The sequence below is a fragment of the Petaurus breviceps genome, unplaced genomic scaffold (assembly GCF_028583685.1).
Source record: "Petaurus breviceps papuanus isolate PSGF00001 unplaced genomic scaffold, PetGlider_PUasm1.0 90064, whole genome shotgun sequence".
NCBI classification, from domain to species: Eukaryota; Metazoa; Chordata; class Mammalia; order Diprotodontia; family Petauridae; genus Petaurus; species Petaurus breviceps.
This window is the reverse complement of record NW_027187173.1, coordinates 597,598-619,018: the sequence shown is the minus strand read 5'-3', so window position 1 is coordinate 619,018 and position 21,421 is coordinate 597,598. Positions and strand designations below refer to the sequence as shown.

The 21,421-nt window shown below is 38.3% G+C and overlaps 1 protein-coding gene across 1 annotated transcript in view; it reads right to left on the bottom strand.

The window, feature by feature from the left end:
- Nucleotides 1-1,153: 1,153 nt before the first annotated feature.
- The window catches only part of FUCA2 (alpha-L-fucosidase 2), a 20,812-nt gene continuing 544 nt past the window's right edge, over nucleotides 1,154-21,421 (bottom strand). The window contains exons 2-7 of the mRNA XM_069107462.1: nucleotides 17,528-17,715; nucleotides 9,201-9,540; nucleotides 7,657-7,867; nucleotides 6,727-6,917; nucleotides 3,936-4,044; nucleotides 1,154-2,037 (exon numbers count right to left, since the gene is read on the bottom strand). Coding sequence (XP_068963563.1) covers nucleotides 1,897-2,037; nucleotides 3,936-4,044; nucleotides 6,727-6,917; nucleotides 7,657-7,867; nucleotides 9,201-9,540; nucleotides 17,528-17,715 — 1,180 coding nt within the window. The 3' untranslated portion in view covers nucleotides 1,154-1,896. The remainder of the gene's footprint in view (nucleotides 2,038-3,935; nucleotides 4,045-6,726; nucleotides 6,918-7,656; nucleotides 7,868-9,200; nucleotides 9,541-17,527; nucleotides 17,716-21,421) is intronic.

Below are 21,421 nucleotides of genomic sequence, written 5' to 3'. Positions count from 1 at the left end.
TTATCGGGGAAACATGGTACCACACTATTACAAGCTCTCATCACCTTATACCTGGATGATTGTAGTAGCCTGCTAGTTGGTCCCCCTGCCCTGACTCTCTCCCCATTCCAGTCCATCTTCCACTCAGCTGTCAGAGTGCAAGTCTGACCATGTACTTGGTAAACTCCAGTGGCTCCCTGTCACCTCTAGGATCAAATATAAAAGATTTCCCCTTAATTCCAGGACCTTCATTCTGTAGGTCATTTCCCATTTATCCTGTATATAATTTGTACATACTTGTTTCTAAATCATCTCCATTAGATTATGAGCTCCTTGAGAGCAGGAACTGTCTTTTATCCTTTTCTATCCCTAATGCTTAGAACAATGCCTAGCATATAGTAGGTGCTTAATAAATATTAATTGACTGTTTCATTCAACATGGCTGTCTTTCCTAAATTCACAACAAAGTACCTCAGGGCTATCTGAGGAAAAATGAGACAACAGCCTAATATCAAAGATAACTGTACTTTTCTGAATAAAGGTGCCTATATCAAGTTAGCTATTATAATAAAATTTTGTTTTTCAGTATGATTTCCCAGTTTGCATTTATCTTTCAGGTATTTAAAAGGTCTTCATAGAGACTGAACAGTTAGTATATATTTATTGTTTTCTCTGGATTATCCACTGAAAGGAATGTCTGGCCAATAAAGACTAGCTTTTATAAACATCAAAAAAAAAATTTAAGCTCCTTATTGTCTTATACACTCCCCCACCAAAGAGAGAACCTTTCCTTACTAATAGGTTTTTGCCTAGAAAGTTCCCTGTCAAACAAAAAGTTGGCAACATGTTATAAGTGGATACCTGTCAACACTAGTTTCTTACCTGCTAAACTATTTGTATGATGTACTATAAATTTTTTCACAGTGCATTTACTCTAAGGTGAATACTGTTATAAGGACTTTGAGGGAGAACAAATTAGTATTTATGAAGTGCATCCCAACATGTATTCTAATTCTTGGCTTTTTTTTTTTACATGATCTTATAATTACTAGTTGTTTGTAAAAACCCAGGACATTTTTATTCTTAAACTAAAATGTAGCAGCATATTATATTAGAATGTCTTAGTTATGCTTAAAGCACAAACTCATTTAAGAAAAAAAATATCTCCAAAAAATAGTGGTACAAAATAATGTTCTTTAATTAGAGTCACTCTCTGTATAGACAAATTATAAAGTTGCCAGCAGCTGATTTATTTGACAGATATAGGCAAATTGAAAACATCTAACATTCAAAATGGAGGCTTTATATGTAGCTATTCACTTTAGTCCAGTCAGCAACAAAAAGCATATGTTCTTAATTTTCTTCTTGAGATAATAAACTATGTCAGAATGAAGTATACTTTTTCTGATCACAGGATCAGAAAAAAAGCCTTCTTGGTTTCTAACAGAAGAGCTACTGCTTAGGTCAGAAATTGGGCCTTAAATTAGCCCTAGATGGTCTTTGTCCAAAGGATTAAAGTTAAGAAAAAATAGTGAAAAGCAAAACAAATTACCGGTACAAGATTATAATCGCCTGATTTCTAGGATATCCACTGCCAGCACATCTGAGGGAACAAATACCACCTTTAAAATCCACACCCCAACACAGCACAAAATCTAACAAGAGTAAGTCTCTGATGATCAAGCACATTAGAAAACTGAAGCAATCAATTGGGCAATTTATGGTCAAAACAAACCCTTAATCAACCAGATAATTACTTCTACTCTTTGCTTTACTTTGGCTATTCTCCTGGATTTCCATTTTGCTTTTTGTACTGAATATGAACGGATTCAGTCTTAGGTTCATTTCCAGAAGGTTTCTCTTCCACAGGGAGCAGAATGTAGACAAACCTCACACTTGAGAAAGAGTTTGCATCATTCAGTTCACATTTTTCATTTCCAGAGACCAGCCCCATTTACATGGCAATTCATCCAGGGTTAGCTCTGGAAGTCCCACCACTATTCCATGATTTGGCAAAGAAGTCCATTTAAGTGGATGTTCATAACCCAGTAATTTCACCTGCAATTAAGAAGTTAAAAAAAAAAGTCACCAAAATGCACTGATTTTATTCATTTTCTGTTTCATTATTTCTATTCGATTTTTTTCTTCAAAAAACATCACTCTTATTGACAGAAAATGACAATTCTTTCATCTACCCTAAAGTAGACACTATGTATCAGGTAATGAATGGTGCCAGAATTCATATTAGTGAATTCATAATAGTAGTTTGATGTTGCATCCTAAGTTGATTAAATGAGATGTGTACTAACCAGACAAGGCAAACAGAGCAACCTTTAATGTCAGTATTAAGTGGGGTAGGGGAAACAATAAATTGAAAAAAATAATAAAAGATCTGAATCTTGGTGGTTAATTATATTGCAAAGCAGTGTCTAGACATTTTATATTCATATGAATATGGTTGTTTTAAAATTTTAGTTTTCTTTAAAATTACCATCGAACCCAAACTTTTAAAGGCTTCAAAAATTATTTAACTTGTATGATCACTTAGTTAACAAATGCTTATGTACATTTATTCAACAAAGCCAATCTGTTGCTAAGTTTTACCATTTTTACATTCACATTTCTCGATCTTATTTCACTACTCAGCTGCCACTCTAGTGCAGGCCCTCATTACTTGACTTCTAGATTATTATAATGACCTGGTTTGTCTTCCTATCTCAAGTCTCTCCCTATTCCAACCCACCCCTCAACTGCCAAAGTGATTTTCCTAAAGAATAGATTGGTTCATCTCCTCTCTTCAATAAATCGTCACTCCTCTCTTCAATAAATTCCAGTGACCCCCGATTATCTCCAAGATCAAATATAAAAATCTTCTTTTCAGCTTTTAAAGTCTTTTACAATATGGCTTTTTCTAACCCTCCCAGTCTTCTTACACTTTACTACCCTCCACATGTTCAATAATCTGGTTACACTGGCATTCTCTGGTTTCCCTTGAAGACTACCGTGTTTCCCCGATAATAAGACACTGTCTTATTATTTTTTTTGGACAGAAAAACACCAGAGGGCTTATTTTCAGGGGAGGGCTTATTTTAATGAATATTGACAGCAATTTTAATAAACAGGTAAATGTGAACAAAAAAATGTACCTTTATTCAATAAGCAAATCACTGGGGAAGAACAGGATGACGCGCTCACTGCTGCAGCTCTGACTGGATGCAGCTAGGAACACGGCGTGCGTTTCACCCGGGGGGGGGGTACGGTGCATACAGAGGGTACCATAATGTAGCGTGTAGCGCAGGGGATCACCTTCACTACAGTAGCAATCTCAATAGGGCTTATTTTCGGGGGAGGGCTTATTTTAGAGGAATCTTACACAGTAAGGGGAGGGCTTATTTTCGGGATGGGTCTTATTATCGGGGAAACACGGTAGATTCCATCACTCTGACTGTGTGCCTTCCTCCTGACTGTTCCCCATGCCTGAAATGCTCTGTCCTATTCTCTGCCCTTGCCTACCCCCAACTCTATCTCCTGGCTTCTCAGTCTTCCTTCAAGACTCAGATCCAATTCCTCCTGCAAGAGGCCTTTTCTAGTCCTCATACTCCCATCTTCAGACCCAACCCTCACTGCTAGTGCTTTCCCTCTAAGACTACCTTCCATTTACACTATATAAATTTTGTATGTATGATATTTTGCACATTTTCTCCCCCTTTAGAATTGCTCCTTGAGGGCAAGGACTGTGTTTCTGCCTTTTTTCATATCTCCAGCATTTAAGAGTATCTGGCACAAAGTATTTAATAAATGCTGATACAAAATCACTATAAAGTTATTGGGCATTTCTCTTGTATATAAGACCAACTTTTATTTCATTAAATTAAAATTGGAATTGTATATATATTTTTATCAGGAAATCCCACACAGTAAATTTACAAAAACAGAAAGGTTAATAAAATTCTTACTTCTGTTGCCCCAACAGTTGCTGTGGGCTGGCCAAGTACCACTAGCCTTGATGATGGCCACTGAAGGAACATAGCATAGACCAGATTCTCTTTAGGTTTCGATGTATACCTATTTTTAAAAGAAAAGAACAGGCAGGAAGCACAAGAAGAGACTATTAAAAGTTTAAGCATCCAAAAAAATTTTTGCATCCTAGTTAGTCTGCATCTCCTAGTTAGAGTCTAGACATATTTTATCAAAACACTTTTAGGGGCGGCCAGGTGGCTCAGCAAGTAAGTGCACCGGCTCCAGTGTCAGGATGACCTGGGGATCTAATCTGGACTCAGATACTTAGCACCACACCCAGAAATAACTGGCTGTGTAACCTTGAGCAAGTTACTTAACCCCAATTGCTTAAAAAAAAAACACTTTTAGAAAATAATCTATTTAATTTTAATTTTCAGCATTCACTTCAATAAGTTTTTGAGTTTTAAATTTTCTCCACTTCCCTCCCCTCTACCCTCCCCAAGACGGCATGCAATGTGATAAAAGCTCCATATATACATTCTTAAAACACTTTTTTTTAAGACTCTCTACTGCAGTCTTAAGAAATTAAGAATCAGCTATCTGAATTTTAGCTTATTCACAACTAATCTTGCTCTCAAACTCTTGCTGATAATTGTTCCTCTGCTCAAGGACATGCCATACTGACACACTGTTCTCTTGGAGTCATGACACCTTCCCCTGTTAAGTGATTCCAATGTATAGTATTTCACAATAATATCAATGGAGTATAACCCAAACCGCACCTTAACAATGTAAAATCCCACTGTCATGTCACGTCAGTTCATTCAACCACCAGATTGCAGTCTAACACTCCCTGCTTGCTGTCCCTTTGTCTCCACTGCATAAAGCCACCTTAAAGCCAGCCCAGTTGTTCTGCCTTGTATTCCTTCCACTTCTAACCAACCGACCCTTAGACCCTTCTCTGAACTTTCCTTGGAGCCATAGTCCATCACAAACCTAGCCTAGCCTATGTCCAGAGCTCCACTGCACTCAGCAGTATGATCTTCATGTCCCAAGAATTATACTTCCTATTTATTATCTTGTTCCCATGACATTCACTATTACTTGTAGTACTGTTTTCTGATGAATTTGTGTTTTCATAGAATTAGCTATATTAATTATAAAATGCCATATTATTAGTTACATTAGAAAGGTAGATCTGTACTTTTACTTCTCTTTGAAATTAAAAAAAAAATTGGCCCTAGAAAGATTAGTTAGTGGCATCTTTGCCTAGGTTTATACTTTTCATCAGCATTGAGTGGGTAGCAGGAAAAGGGTAGCTGAATAGAGGGCACTGAAAGCTTCTCACTTTTTCCTGAATCAAATCTTCAGGGTAAATCTTAATTCTTATTCAAAAATTAATTTTCAGAACATTGGATGTTCTCATGTTCAAATGCAAATAAAAAATATTCCAAATGATTTTAAAATTATATTTAATTTTATACTCTCTTTATTTGGGTCCTCTCCATTAGTATGGCTAATTAAGCACTAACTACATTAGTCACACAACAAATAAGAATAGAGACTAAACATTAGGCTAATGAAATGACTCATGCACCATCTCATGTTCCAGTTAGTTGAGGCACACTGAATTCACTGTACTCTTATTTGACTATTGTTCTTCCTTATCTCTTTTAACACAGGCTCATATACAGAAACCCAATCTATTTTAAGATGAGCAGATCTAACTACAGGTTGGCACCTGCCCAATGCAGAGACATAGTGATTTGAAACTTTGAAAAAAGACAATAAATAGAAACGAGTAATTTTTTTTAACTGAGTAAAGACAAGTAACATTTTTAATTCTCTGAAAAATCGTGTTTTTAACTCAAAAGTGTTAGCTTTGATTTTAATCTGCCTCAAAATATATTTTCTCTATATATAACTCTTAAGTCTTCTAGTTTGCTTAATGATCCAACCTCATTCTGTCTCTCTGCTATTTCTATCCATTTCTCCTACTTTATCACTGTGGGGTCAAGAAGAATAAGCTAATCCCACTTACACTTGAGCAGTCGTTGAATCAATACTTGATGGGTGCCTTCTGAGAGCAGAAGGACACTACTTGACCTTGCCTCTACTTACTTCCAGCCCCCCAGCCTGCACAGGTACACACACACACACACACACACACACACACACACACAACTACTACTACTACTACTACTACTACTCTACAGAAGATACCAAATGCAAATATATATATATATATATAGAAGATACCAAATGCAAATATATATATATATATATATATATATATATATATATATATATTTCACCCAGAAAGAGGCAGTGTGTGGATAGAAACAAGAAAATTCCACTACCTTTCAGTTTCCATCCTACTAGACTTCTTGAGTATTTAAGACCTTTTTTTTTTTCCAGGATAAACAGTGATAATCTTATAGACCATTTAGTTGTTCATTGTGTGATTTTAAAAGCACGTCTGTTCTGAAGAAAGGCCTCTACCCTCCTGTATATAGAATCAAAGTCCTTTCCACCCAGTATTGCATATTAGTTAATCCACAGTGTGGTAAGCAGAGAGTTTGCCTCACAAGTCAGGAAAACTGGATTCAGATCCTGCCTGACTGAAGGCAAGTCACTTAACCTCTTGGGGCCCTAGGCAACCTTCTAAGGTTTTAAGTTGCAGAAAAGGTGGCCATCTGCATTGGTAAAAGAAGTCCCTCACCAGGAGAAGGCCCAATAAAGGAAGTCCCAGGTCTAGTATTTAGAAAAAAAAATCAAACCACTCACCAGACTCTTGGTGTGATCGTATCATTCTGTGCTCGCCAAGGTTTGGTTCCATAAATGGATTCTCCATTGACTTGCATCCAGGTTCCTATTTGCCTCAAACGTTCTTCAAATATTGGAGGAATAACGCCATCTTTTGTGGGACTGATATTCATCAAAAAGTTTCCTCCACATGAAACTGTTTCTATGAGTTGCTAAAAGGTTAAAGGGCACAATTATAGCATTATTGTTATTATTGTTGTTATGAGAAGGCATAGAAAGGGCACAAGCATTTAAGTGCTTACTGTGTGCCAGCCACTGTGCTGAGCACTTTGCAAATATTATCTCATTTGATTTATTGTTATTATTATTTACTTTAAAATAATTCCCTATTTGGTGCTTTTTTTTTAATTCCTTGTATAACACATGCATGTATGTAGTAATCCATCATGTTATGTAATAACTGACATCTGTACCCCAATTTACATACATAAGATCATTAATCCTTACGACAAGCCATTGAGGTAGGTAATATATCCCCCTTTATAATGATGAAAACTGAGGCTCAGAGCAGTTAAATATTTTGTCCAACATCACATTACTAACAAGTAGCAAAGTCAGAATTTGAACCCAGGTCTTTCTTCTGATTCCCAGGCTAGGTGCCTTTCCACTGTAGCAAATATGAATGGATGCTCATAATTAAATTTTACTTTGTATTGATGGATCAAAGCAGTTTTCCATGTTGAGCTGTATTGTAGGAAAACATTAAGCCTCGAATTGCAGTTTGGAGAATCCTTACAAGTCTTCTAGTCCAAGACCCAAAGAGGCTGCAACTTGGCCATGGTCTCACAACCCTTAGTGAAAGAGCCAAGACCAGAACCCAGACCTGCTTACTCCTTCGTCTAGTGCCCTGCACAGCTACCATACCAGTAGTTAGTGTGTATTTTACCATACCTCCACTATTTCTTCAATTGTGAGGTAGTCAGAGAGTTCAGCATTCCTCCTGTAACCCCAAGATTCCTTATCTATTGTCAAACAATTTTCCCACTTGTGAGGCAACAGGTGTCCAGGGTTGTAACGGTCACTGCAGGTAAAGAAGCCACCATGCTTGCAGATGTTATTAAGGCCCCAGCGATCATTGGTTACAACTGTATCCCGAACTGGGCTAAAAGGGAAAAATACAGTCTATTTTAATACCGAGAAAAATCATGAGAAATTTTGGTTTACAAACTCATGAAAGTCTGAATTATCCAGTGCTCTTCATTTTCACCAACTGTAACACTACACTGGGAAAGTGATTTGGAGGTTTTGTTTCTTAATACTATCCAAAACTAAATGTAATGTTTAATACAGAAAGGTCTCCACATATTATCTGGCATCTATATCTGATTTTAAGGTTTGAAAAGCACTTTACATACATCACCTCATTTAACACTCAAAATAACCTTACAAGGTCAATGTTATTTTTGTCCTCATTTTACAGATAATGAAATTAAATCAGAGATTTAAGTAATTTGCCCATAGCTATAGGGTTGGAAGTGTCGAACCTCCAAGACTCCTCTCTCGACTCCTCTCTCGACTCCAAGAGTAGAGTTCTTTCTACTAAAGGGTAAAATGGTTCTTCTGTTCTACCAGTTTGAAAAAGAAAATGAGAAGAAAAGATAAAAGGCATACATCCATGTAGAAAGGAGGAAGAAGGAGGTGGAGTTTGTTATTTCTCATAAGTGGAGTACATGAGAAGACTAAATAAACAGAAAAAGGGGTTTCAGAAGGAGTATGCTTCAGGTGAACCTCACTCCTCTCTAAACAGAAAAAAGACTGAACACACACACACACACACACACACACACAGATTTTGGTATAAAAACACCAAAATCAACAGGGAAACAGGGATGGATTTGGAGAGGAAGGATAATGATAAGACAGTGGACAATACAGAAAGAAAAGCATTGTAAGCAAAAGATACTTCTTAATCCTGATGGAGGAAAAGAAAAGCAAAGAACTAGAATAGGAGGGATACCATAGGCTGCCTCTTAGACAATTAGGAAGCAGATAAACAAGTTATGTTAAAAGAACATAGTGAAATATTGTTTTGCTGTGAGAAATGACAAAGGGGATGATTTCAGAACCCTGGGTAGTGTGAACTGATGCAAACTGAAATGAGCAATGAATGCCATGAGAACCATTTATACAAAGACAAAAGTACTGTAAAGGAAAACAACTCTGAGAGACTTAAAAACTCTGATCAATGTAGTGAGTGACCAATTATGTCTCCAGTGGACCTATAACTAAGCATGTTAATAACCTCCTGATGGAGAGGTAATGGACAAAAGGTCCAGAAAAAGACAAAGATTTTTGGACACAAGAATTATGTGGAAACATCGTATACGGTGACTTGTCCCCAACAAACCAATAAAACAGGAATTGAGGAACTTAAAATATTACCAATTTAGTGAAAAGAATTTATAGTAACCATAGAAACCTATAAACTTATATACCTGTCATTATATAGCCAGGCTAAGAAGCCAGTGCTATTCCAGTAGGTATCTGGTGCATTTCCATCACCATCTGACCAGAGAACCTCGGGCTTGTATGTGTTCACTAATTCATAGAGATCAGGCAGGCACTTAGAGGGTGGATAATGTCTTGTCTGGAAAGAATTAGCTTGATCCTCAAGGAAAAGGGGGTTGAACCATTCAAAAAGGGAATAGTACAAGCCAAAGTGCATCTTGGTCTTATTTCTAATAGCTACTTCCATTTCTCTTACAATGTCCCTTCTTGGCCCCCTATCAACAGCATTCCAGTTCCATGAATTATTAGATTTCCAGAGGTTGAAACCTGAAAAACCAAACAGGAAACAGAAAATCTTTATAAATACTTCTGGGCTGTGCAGTATATATATTGCATTGTTTTTTATTTGGATCAGTGTGATTTCATCTTTAAAAGGATTACAAAAATTCCTTTTACTCAGGCAGATTAGCCACTTCTAGGTTATTTACCTCATAAGGTTGCCTGGGGCTCTGATCTATCAAGGGACATGCCCAAGATTACTCAGCCTGTAAACAGAAGTACTTAAACTCAAGTTTTCCTGATTCTCACTATCCATTATACCATGCTGCCTCTCACTGGATATAAATAAATGCATGCCTTGTTCATAGTAACTCTTATTTGTACAGAATCTAAATTTTTTTACAATTTATATTTTATTCTTTTTTCCCCCACTCTCAATTTTATACAAAAGAACAATGACAAGCTTTTGTCAGAGACATTCAAAAAAGCTTCTAATTCTTGTCCTCACCTCCCAGCTTCCTTCAAGTTCCAGATAAAGTCCTAATACTCCTAAATCTTAGTACCTTCCCTCTACTAATTATCTCTGATATATCCTATATACATCTCATAGACATCATATTTGTATGTTGTTTACATGTTGGCTTTGAGAGCAGGATCTGCATTTTATACTCTCAGCACCAAACAGTGCCTGGCACAAAGTAGGTATTTTGCATAGGTTTATCATCACTTGTCATCATCATCATAGCTAGCACTTATATAACTCATTAAAGTTGCAAAACACTTTACAAATATCTCATTTGAGCCTCACGAAAACCCTCAGAGGTCAGTGCTATTATTATCCCCCTTTTACAGAGAAACTAAGGTAAAAAAAAGGCTGAGCGAGTTGCCTGGGATCACCTAGCTAGTAAGTCTGAGTCCAGATTTGAACTCAAGTATTCCCGACTTTAGGCCCAGCACCACATAACTGCTCTACTGCCTAATAGAGTTATTTTTAATATCCTCAGTCTTAGGATCATTTCTGGAAGGGGAAGATGATGCTGTTTTAAGTTGTTGCCAGGAAAGGAGAACAGACTTAGCAGCTGATTTAGAGATCAGCGAGTTACAGATTCAGAATCAACCAAAAGATTTTGATCAACTTGACCTCCTCCCACCTCAGCTCCCTCTCTACCCCCTGTAGTCCTGCCTGAGGGAATCAATGCCTTGTATTCCAATTTTCTGAAATTTGGTAAGCCATGTTCAGTAAACCTTAGTTAAAGCAAAACTCAGTTTAAAAGGACACCATTTCCCAATCATTCTGCATTATCATGTACTGTGCTTTGAAATGAAGACATTATATTTAATTTTGTAATACCTTGAAGCTATGAGCACTGCTCTAAAAGTTACTGATTTTAATCTTCTATAAATATAATGGAGTAGATGAGAAAACAATTCTGTGTGCCATTTTTCTAGCCCTTTTGAATAATTCATACCTGAAAAGGGCCTCTTAAATCCTGGCCTTTGTATATAAAGAGACATAAAAATTAAGCCCCCCCAAAATTTCTGTATAATAATATAGAAGACTCAGAAATTTCCCTGGGTCCCCTAAAGAGACAATCAGGTTTGTTGATATTCACTAAGATCCAAAGGAAAGGGGGTGGAGTCAAGATGTCAGAGTAGAAACAGGACTTCCATGGGGCTCCGGCTTCCACCTCCCCCAATTCAGAGTAAAAGGTGACTCTGAACAAACTTTGGAGCTACAGAACCCACAAAATGACACAGAGAAGCGAACCTCCCACTGAGGATAGCCCAGCAGACCAGTAGCAAGCAGCTAGCATGCTCTGGGAGCCGACCCAGGCCTCCCACCAGCCTATGATTTTAGCCTCAGGGCCGCCTGACCAGCCACCAGCTGGAGGGACTTCAGATCACCAGCAGCTGTGGTGATTTCCATAATTATCAACATAGATGCTAAGGACACAGTGAGAGGTTAGTGCAGTGTGGACTTTGTGATCCAGTAGTTGGGAGTGTGGTCAGTCTCTGCCCCTAGGGCAAGAAGCCACTGAGGCGCTGGCTGTGCAGCAGCCACCACAGCTTCAGCTCCTGCTCTGCAGATTGCAGGGGAACCAAGCAACCAGTGTGAGCAACCAGGGTAATCGCTCTTGCTTTAACCTGCTTGGATCTGGATTGTGGTCTAGGGTGGAGGTCCTGGGGTGTGTGACCAGCTTGCCAGAGTGTGTGGAGACTTCAGAGAGGGCACCCAACTAATACCTTCGGCAGCTGAGAAAACCCTGTCTGGTAGCAGAGTCCTACTGTGGCAAAAAGCCCAAAAGTCAAATAATTGAGTGGCAACATGAGCAAATGAGGAAGCAAAGTAAACAGAGCAACCCAACTTTACACTCCTATTTTGGGACAAAAAGGATCAAAGCATGGAACAGGAGGAAGACAGTGAAGTCAGAATTCCTGCACCAAAAGCTTCCAAGAAAAATACAAGCTGGTTACAGGCCATAGAGGACCTTAAGAAGGATTTTGAAAATCAAATAACAAAAGTGGAGGAAAAATTGAGAAGAGAAATGAGAACAATGCAAGAAAATTATGAAATGAGAGTCAACAACCTGACTGAAGAAAGTAACACCTTAAAAAACAGACTAACTCAAATGGCAAAAGTGGCTCAAAAAGGCAATGAGGAGAAGAATGCCTTAAAAAGTTGAATTTGCCAGATGGAAAAAGAATCTCAAAAGCTCAATGAGGAGAATCATTCCTTCAGAATTAGATTGGAGCAAATGAAAGCTAGTGACTTTATGAGAAATCAAGATACTATTAAACAGATCCAAACAAATGAAAAAATAGAAGGCAATATGACATATCTCATGGGAAAACCACTGACCTGGAAAATAGATCAAGGAGAGATAACTGAAAAATTACTAGACTATCTGAAAGCCATGATCAAAAAAAGAACCTAGAAATCATCCTCCAAGAAATTCCCAAGAAAAATTTCCCTGATGTTTTAGAACCAGAGGGCAAAATAGAGGTTGAAAGAATCCACTGATCACCTCCTGAAAAAGATCCCAAAAAGAAAATTCCTAGGAATATTATGGCCAGGTTCTGGAATTCCCAGATCAAGGAGAAAATAATACAAGCAGCCAGGAAGAAACAATTTGAATATTGTGGAAACACAATCAGGATAACACAGGATCTGGCAGCTTCTACACTGAGGGATAGAAGGGCTTGGAATATGATATTCCAGAGGTCAAAGGAGCTGGGATTAAAACCAAGAATCACCTACCCAGAAAAACTGAGTATCATGTTTCAGGGGAAAATATGGTCATTAGGTAGAATAGAGGACTTTCAAGCATTCTTGATGAAAAAAACCAGAGTTGAATAGAAAATTAGACATTCAGATACAAGAAGCAAGAGAAGCTAAGAAGAATGAGAAGATAAACAGGGAAAAGAAATCATAAGGAACTTATCAAAGTTTTACTATTTACATCCAAATGACAATTGTAACTTCTGAAACTTTTCTCAGTATGAGAACAGTTGAAGGGAATAGAAATATGTGTGTGTGTGTGTGTGTGTATATATATATATATATATATGTATACACACACAAATGTACACATATATCTATATAGGAGGGTATATGGGCACATGAATACATATGTGAATGTGTGTATTTATGTGTACAGGTATACATAGATAGAGGGCACAAGACCAATTTAATAGGAAGGGATAATACTTAAAGGTGAAATTAAGAGGTGAGAGAGGAATATAATGAGAAGAGATGGGGTAAATTATCTCTTATAAAAGAGGCAAGGGAAAACTTACAATGGAGGGGAAGAACAGGAAGGCAAAAAGGAATGGGTCAACCTTTCATTGAATTTGGCTTAGGTAGGGAATGACATATCCACTAAATAGGGTGTCTCGCCCTATAGGAGAGTAGGGGGGAAGGGGATGAGAGGAGGGATGATGGAAGGCAGGGCAGACTGGGGGGGAGGGAAGTTGAAAGCACCCACTTTTGAAAAGAGACAGGATCAAAGTAGAGAATAGAACAAGTGGGAGGTGGGATAGGAGGGATGAAAATATAGTCAGTCTTTTACAATATATCCACTATGGAAATGTTTTGCATAGCTATACTTGTACAAACTATACTGAATTGCTTATCTTTCCAGTAAGGGTAGGTGACAAGGGAGGAAGGGAATGAATCTGGAATTCAAAGTTTTAAAATCAAATGTTTAAAGGTAAAAATAGGTTCTAAGATTGTCTAACTTTTGATTTGTAACAAGGAAAATTTTTAAATGTCTTCTTGTTCTGAAGATCACAGAATTATAGTAGGTTTCAATGCAGTACTGATATTTATAAAATCCTATCTAAAGTCTTTCAACTTAGCAATCCAAAATTTCTACCATATGGATCTTCAATTTAATAACATCTAACACTGTGATTTACCCTTCTAACAGAGCTCAGCAAGTACATCCCCTGTATATGACAACATGGGTCCCAAAGAATCTATATCTACCACCTGTCAGCCCACTAGGCACAACACTAAAAACCCATGGGGGGAAGCAGAGGGGGGACATCACCAGTTGTCTTGACCTATGTCTTGCCACTGGACTTCAAGAACTCTGGAGGAGAGAGTGAGGCTGATGACTTTTCATACCCCTGCCTCACTTAAATCCAATTCACTTGCAAGTCAAAACATCAACCTCCTGATGTCATTGATCCTCTTCAAGAATGAAAAATGGAACAACAGCAACAAACAAAACCCCAGCTCACTGTGAACACAGAATACAGTTTGGGGACATAACCAGACACTAGGAAATCAAAATGTTCACAAGTCAAGACATCTCAAAAATAAATCTCTATGGAAAGATTATTCTTTAGAAGAAACTTGTGAAAATGAAAATCATTGTGGCCCCTAAAATACAGCTGAGGCTACAAAGAGAAAAAGATATAATCCTTTCCCCTTATAGAACTCACAGTCTGCTACTGGAACTCCAATTGCTGGCCCACAAAATATCTTCATTATAAGCCTCATAATTGTATATGCCTGTTAAATTATTTCTCCCAATTCCTTTTTGAGGGCATAACATTTATTTCAATAATAATATATTTTTCAATAATAACATTCTTTCAAGTTGAGTGTGGATGGACTGCAGAAACACTGGTTCCCTAACTTACAAAGAAATGATAATTGTCTCTCACTTCTTTTCTCCATTGAAAAAACAGTTTCAAAATGGATTTTATTTTCTTCTTCATAAGGAAGTTGCTCATAACTGCATGGTGAAGATCAGTTTATATTCATACTTCCTATCAAATACCACAGGTTTATACAGAGAAAGATTTTATATGACGAAAAACAACATTGCTAAAGTAAGAAAAAAACAAATTGGGAAAAACATTCGTGGTAAATGTATCAGATGAATGACATTTAGAATTATAAAAACATGATACACTTACAATTATATAGTTATAATTGTATAACTAATTATAATGACATGAATTGACCATTTTTGGAGGGAATGCAAAAAGCTAATAACTATAGTTTTTCACATAATCAGAGAAATGAAAAATCTAGACAATCTTAGAATTGGCAAAAATAGCAAAAAAATTATAAAATGTGTTGTTGGCAACATTTCAAGGAAACAGATGTCCACCTGTTGGTGGGGCTATAGACTAAGGAAATTTCTAGCAAGCAATCTGGCTAGTAAACAGCCAACTCATTGGTGGGTCTATGAAGGAAAAAGCATTTATTCTATACTTACTGTGTGCCAACCACTGTCCTAAATGATGGGGTTATAAATAGAAAAAGTTAGACTGTCTCTGTTTCCAAAGACCTCACTTTAGCTGAGGGAGACAACACACAAAAGAAAGTTCAGCAATAGAGAGGACAGAAAAGGCTGGCTATCCTAAAGGTATAGTGCTGAGTCAGATGACAAAGCCCTGGGTTACTGAGGTTCTATCAGCAAGTCAGGTGGCAGTGCTAGGGATCCATAAGGCAGGTGGTAAGGCCTGGAGGACTGTAGAAGACAGTAGTTGAACTGGATAGTAAGGATCTCCTCATCTGATACAAAATCCAACAAACCTTATAGCCTGGTGTCTGATAAACCCAAAGCCTCCACTTAGTGTGGTAAGGACTCACTATTTGACAAAAACTGGAAAGCAGTCTGACAGAGATTAGGTTAATATCAACATTCACACCATTTACTAATATAAGCTCCAAAGTGATACATGAAAAATACTAAAGATCACATCATCAACAAATGGAACAAGGAAGAAAAAAATATTTCAGATCAATGAATAGGAGATGAGTTCATGACCAGACAAGGGACAGAGATAAATGCAGAAGATAAAATAGCCATTTTTGATTACACAAAATTTTACAAGTTTTTAAAAGTACAAATAAAAGAACAAACAAAACCATGAGTCTGCAGAAAATCAGGGACATTCTACTTCCGCTACTAGTAAAGCTGTGAATTGATCCAGCTGGTTTCGCAAGCAATTTGAAGATATTTTCCACAAGTTACTAAACCATACCTTTCTTTTACCCCAATAATACTACTCCTAGGCCTATACCCTAAAAAGATCCAAGAGGAAAAGGAACCGTAGCTAAGAAACTAAGGTTAACCTAGACTAAGTACCTAAGATGTTACCCATCAGTTGGGGAATAATTGAACAAATTATAGTATAAGAGTGTAATGGAAAAAACTATTTTGCTAGAGATGTGGAAAGACTTGTATGAACTGAAGCAAAGTGAAATTTATAGAACCAGGAGGTGAATTTATATAAAAACCACACTGTAAAGGCAGACAACTTTAAAAGACTTAAAAACTGTGATCATGGCAGTGACAAACTCAGGTCTTCCTCATGTCAGACCCAGTGAACCATTTGATTGCCCACTATTACACAATACTAAATGATTTAAAGGTAGGTAGGTGGCTAAGTAGGTAGAGTGGCAGACCTGGAGTCTTCCTGAGTTCAAATCTGGCCTCAGACACTTATTAGCTATGTGACCTGGTCAAGTCACTTAACCCTGCTTACCTCAGTTTCCTCATCTGTAAAGTAAGCTGGAGAAGTGGTAAACTACTTCAGTATTGTCAATACAGATACCCTGTTTTCTAGAGCTAAGATCCAGCAAAGCAAGCTGTGCCCTCAGTTGGCATAACAACAATCCTTTGTGCTCACCCTCTGGATGATCTCAGCCACAGCAAAATCCCAGAACTGTTTCTGGTCATGACACCCTGCTATGAATCATACTTGTCTCACTGTTGCTGCTACCCCTCATTGTCAAGGCTACAGCTCATTGCATAGCCGTTGGTATTAAGTATCGCTATCTTCCCATGTGTCCTTGCTTGCAAGCCATTTCCCTCACTTCGAAATTAAACTTCTGTTTGATTCCTGACTCTCCTGTCCTTAGCCAGCTTTGTTCAGCTCTGGCCACCCACAGGTTAGAGGCCAGTTCTGCCAGCTGACATTAATTGGTGTCAGAAGCAGGAGAGGACACCTAACTGGGCCACTGGACTCTCAATACCAGTGGGAACAGATTAGGCACAACCACTGAAGACTTATTTCTCCAGTCAGACCCCTCCCCCCATCTGGGGGCGGGGGGGGGGGGTGGAGGGGCCTCTGTCCTAGTTCCTACTCCAATCTCATTATAATATGAAAACAGCCAATTAGGAATACAAGGAAATTTGGAAAAATCTGCATGATTTTTATAAATGCAACAGACCTCGAAGACCTTGATGAGTAAACAAATGGATTCAGAAGAAAACACAACAAAGGCACCATTTTTATTTAGCTGAAACCTATTTGTTTTCTCTTTAATATAAATGTGAATATTTAAAATTTCAGGTTTTACTTACCTATTTCCTCCATCTTGATTATTTATTAGTATTAATTATGAATATTTTGCTTATAATAACAAAAAAAGTTTTAAGGTGGTGGTTTATACTCTTCCCTAGGCATTATCAGCTTTTTTCCCCCTTTCTTTGTATCCCAACACTTAAAATGCTTTCTGGCACATAAGAGCCACTTAACAAATGCCTTATTTCAGTATTTCACTCACCTTCATGATGTTTGGTAGTTAAGACAACGTACTTGGCACCTGAGGACTCCAAAATACGTGCCCAGGTGTTGGCATTAAAAAATGTTCCTTTAAATTCCAGTGCAAATTCTTCATATGTGAATCCTGGAGGATAGTTAGCCTTCATAAAATCTACAAACTCTGGTAATTTTAACTGTCTCCAATACCACCTAAAGTGAGAAAAAGAAAAGTCTCAAGGACTCATGGTTAACAACTGAATGATGGTATTAAGATTGCTAATTTTCATCTCCTTTTTTCTCTCCCAGCCTATAGTCCTGCTGGTTATGGTGTGGAGGTAACAACCCTGGATTGTGGGAAGTTATGCCAACACTAGCAAATCCTACCAAATGGGAAAGGCTTTGAGTAGAGGCTTGGACTTTGTATCTGTGGAGAGAAGTGGTTCTTCCATCAGAACAGAGGCCCCAGGGTGAGGAATGAAAGCTTGTAAAGAGCAGAGATTGCTGGGTTTTGGTTTTTGTACCTCCAGTATCCAGAATATGGCTCATAGTACCTACTTAATAAATGCTTGTCGAATTTAGGTGAATTTTTTGAGCGAATCAATAAAATGAATCATCCATAGTGCTTGTGGCAATCTTTAGAGGCAGCCAGGTGGTGCAATAGAGACCTGGGCCTAGAATAAGGAAGATCTGAGTTCAAATCCTGCTTCATATACTTACTAGCTGTGTGAACCTGGGCAAGTTATTGGACCTTTTGCATCAGTTTCCTCATCTGTAAAATGGTGATAATAACGGCACCTACCTCCCAGGGTTGATGGGAGGATAAAATGAGATAATATTTGTAAAGCACTTAGCAAATACCTGACATACAGCAGGTACTTAATAAATACTCCTTTCCCTCCTCTAGTTGGTGTGAGCCTCTCTGGTGAAGGGGATAACTTCACAGATCAAATCAAGCATTTATTAAGTACCTACTATTTGTAAGTTTGCTAAGTACAAAGGAACAAAGAGAAAAATGAAACAATCCCTGCCCTTAGAGGGTTTATATGGGTCCTTTAAATAATGAAGAAATATCATTTCAGGATTCTAGTGATCCAGACTAATATGCAAATAAAATAGATTTCTTTGTTTACCTTCCCCCCCACCTTAAAAAAAAAAAAACTTTTTATTCTGGGTCTGCCTACTCACATGCAACACAACTCATAGAATCATACATTTAGAGCTGTAAGGAACCTTAGAGTTCCTCTAATCCAACTCCCTCATTTTTACAGATGAGGGCACTGAGGCCCGGAAAGGAGAAGTGACTCTGGGAAAGGTTGAACAGTCCCCACTGAGCAGAGATTCCAACTCTGGTACTCTGACTCCAGATCCAAGGCTCTTCACTGAATCATGCTGCCCCTCTTTATTCCTTCCAATTCTCTTGGAAAATCCATTTATCCCATAAAGTACAACATTTTGCTTATAGGTCCTTAACCACCCTTTCCATTTTCATAAAGGAGCTCAAGAATGTTATGTTTTGTATCTTTAGACAACTTTAAGTGCATTTTTTGGCAATGCCGCTTATTCCAGTTTTGATTAAATAAAATGGAGTGATAACTGGTGGAAATAAAACCAAATGATTTTCCTTTTTTTTTTTCCTCTTGGAGGGCAATTGGGATTAAGTAATTTGCCCAAGGTTACACAGCTCGTTTTTTTGTGTGTGGGTGTTAAGTGTCTGAGGTCGGAACCGAATTCAGGTCCTCCTGACTCTGGGCCAGCGATTTACTCACTGCTCCACCTAGCCGCCCCAATGATTTTTCATAAACTAATTCTTATCCCACTGTTTATTTCTTATATGTTCACTCTGAGCTGTAGCAAAGAAATGGACACTGGAAAACAGAAGAAGCACCATGAGTCTTCTGTCACCATGAAACTCAGTAAAAAAAATAGTTTCACAAAAGGACGACCCAACTATATACTACAGCACATGCAGAAAAAGTACTTTATTTATCTGGCCCCAAAACTATCTCCCACATCCCTCCCAATATACACTACCCAGTCTTGAATTTCCTCAAATATAAAATGAGAGTTTGGGCCTACATGGCTTTTGACCCTTCTGGCTTGGGTCCTACAATTCTATGACAAGATTAACTCTGAGGTCTCTTCCAGCCCTAAATCCATGATAGTAAGTTTTCTGTTAAGAAAAGTACCAAAGATGAACTAACAAAATACTATCTTTTAGACTGAACTGATGCTTCAAAACAAAGTTTCAGGTCAGGGCTCCAGTTTGGACAGGCTCTGGCACGAGGTCACTCCATTCAGGAACTCGAAGCTAAAGAAAAAACTCGTGAAAAAGCCACTCTGGGCTATGATGTTTTTAGTACTCACCATCCAGCTTGATTCGGGAATGTGACCAAATGCCACATTCATCACACTGCCAGAAAATTACAAAGGTGAGGGGGGGCAGATTCAAGGTACCTGCTATTTTGGATGCAAACCGTGATCTTTGCAGCCCATGGTGACTCTTCAGGTAAGCAGATTGCAACACCTATCACATGACTCCCCCTCCCCAACATTTATTTGTGGTGGGCATAAAAAATTTTTTTTAAATCATGATTTTAATTTTTTCTTAGCAAGTCATCATAATAATTAATTTAAATATTGCTTAAGGTTTACAAAGCACTGTTCACACCTCATGACAGTCCTGTGAGTCAGGTAGTTGAATAAAGACTAAAAATGTTAACTAAAATGTCCTGGATGCAGACATCTAATTAAAGGGTAAGGGTTGAGATTTGAACCCAAATCTCCTGAAGCAAAGTGGTTATTTCCTATTAGACCTCTCAAACCAGGAGTACAGTCTAGTGGAGGAGGAGGGCTGTATTTGGAGTGTGATGATCTGGGACCAGATTCTGGCTCTCCTATGTACTGTGTAACCTTGGACAAATCACAGCACTTCACTGGAAATCAGTGCTCTCATGGGTAAAATGAAGAGGTCAGGCTAGTTTACCTCTTAAGTCATTTCCAAGACCATAATCTATGATCCTATCTCTGGTATGGGAAATAAATACTTAAGCCCCAGATCAGTCATTCTTCCATTTATCTGTATCAAACTTGGACAAGAGGATATTAATCTCATCGGGTCATCCTCCATTCGGTGGCCAAAGTGATTGCCCCCAAAGTACAAGTTAAACCACATAACACCCCTACTGAATAAACTCCAGAGGCTTACTATTACCTCCTAGATCAAATACTATAAAATCCTCTGGCACGTAATCTCCTTTCCCGGCTGGCTTTTCCAATCTTCTTCCATCCTTACTGAACAATCCAGTCACACTGGCTCACTTACCCATCCTCACACAAGGCACTGCCAATATACTGAGCCTGTTATTCATTATTTGCCTACTATGGGGGGCTCTTTACAAAAACTCTCTACCTCCTCCTTCCCCCTCCCTCCAACACAGTCTCTTCACCTCTGGTCTCCAAGCCCCCTACGTTGCCCACCCACACCACCAGCAACACTCCGCCTCTTCATCTCCAGTCTCTCGACTTCATGAATCAGACACTTCTTTCAAACCCAGCCCCCCACCCCCATCCCACCACCACCACCACAGTACGTTCTCAGAGGTTATCTCCCCCGTTAGAACGTGAGCTCCTAGGGAAAGCAGGTACTGGTGTTTTGTGTCTCTCAAAAAAATTTCTCGGTGTCCGCCCTGTTCAGCAGCGCCTGGCACATAGTGGGCGCTTAAATAGTGCCTAACTGCAGCGCACTACAAAGGGTTCGTGTGAGGACCAACGGAGGTGCTATTGGAAAAATACTCTTGAAGTTTTAGGGAGAAAAAAGTATCAACATTAGTAAACAGCATTCAATAAAAATCACGGCATCATTAACTATCTGTATCCCGGGGCCAATGGAGAACAGGAGCGAAAGAAACCAGGAGTA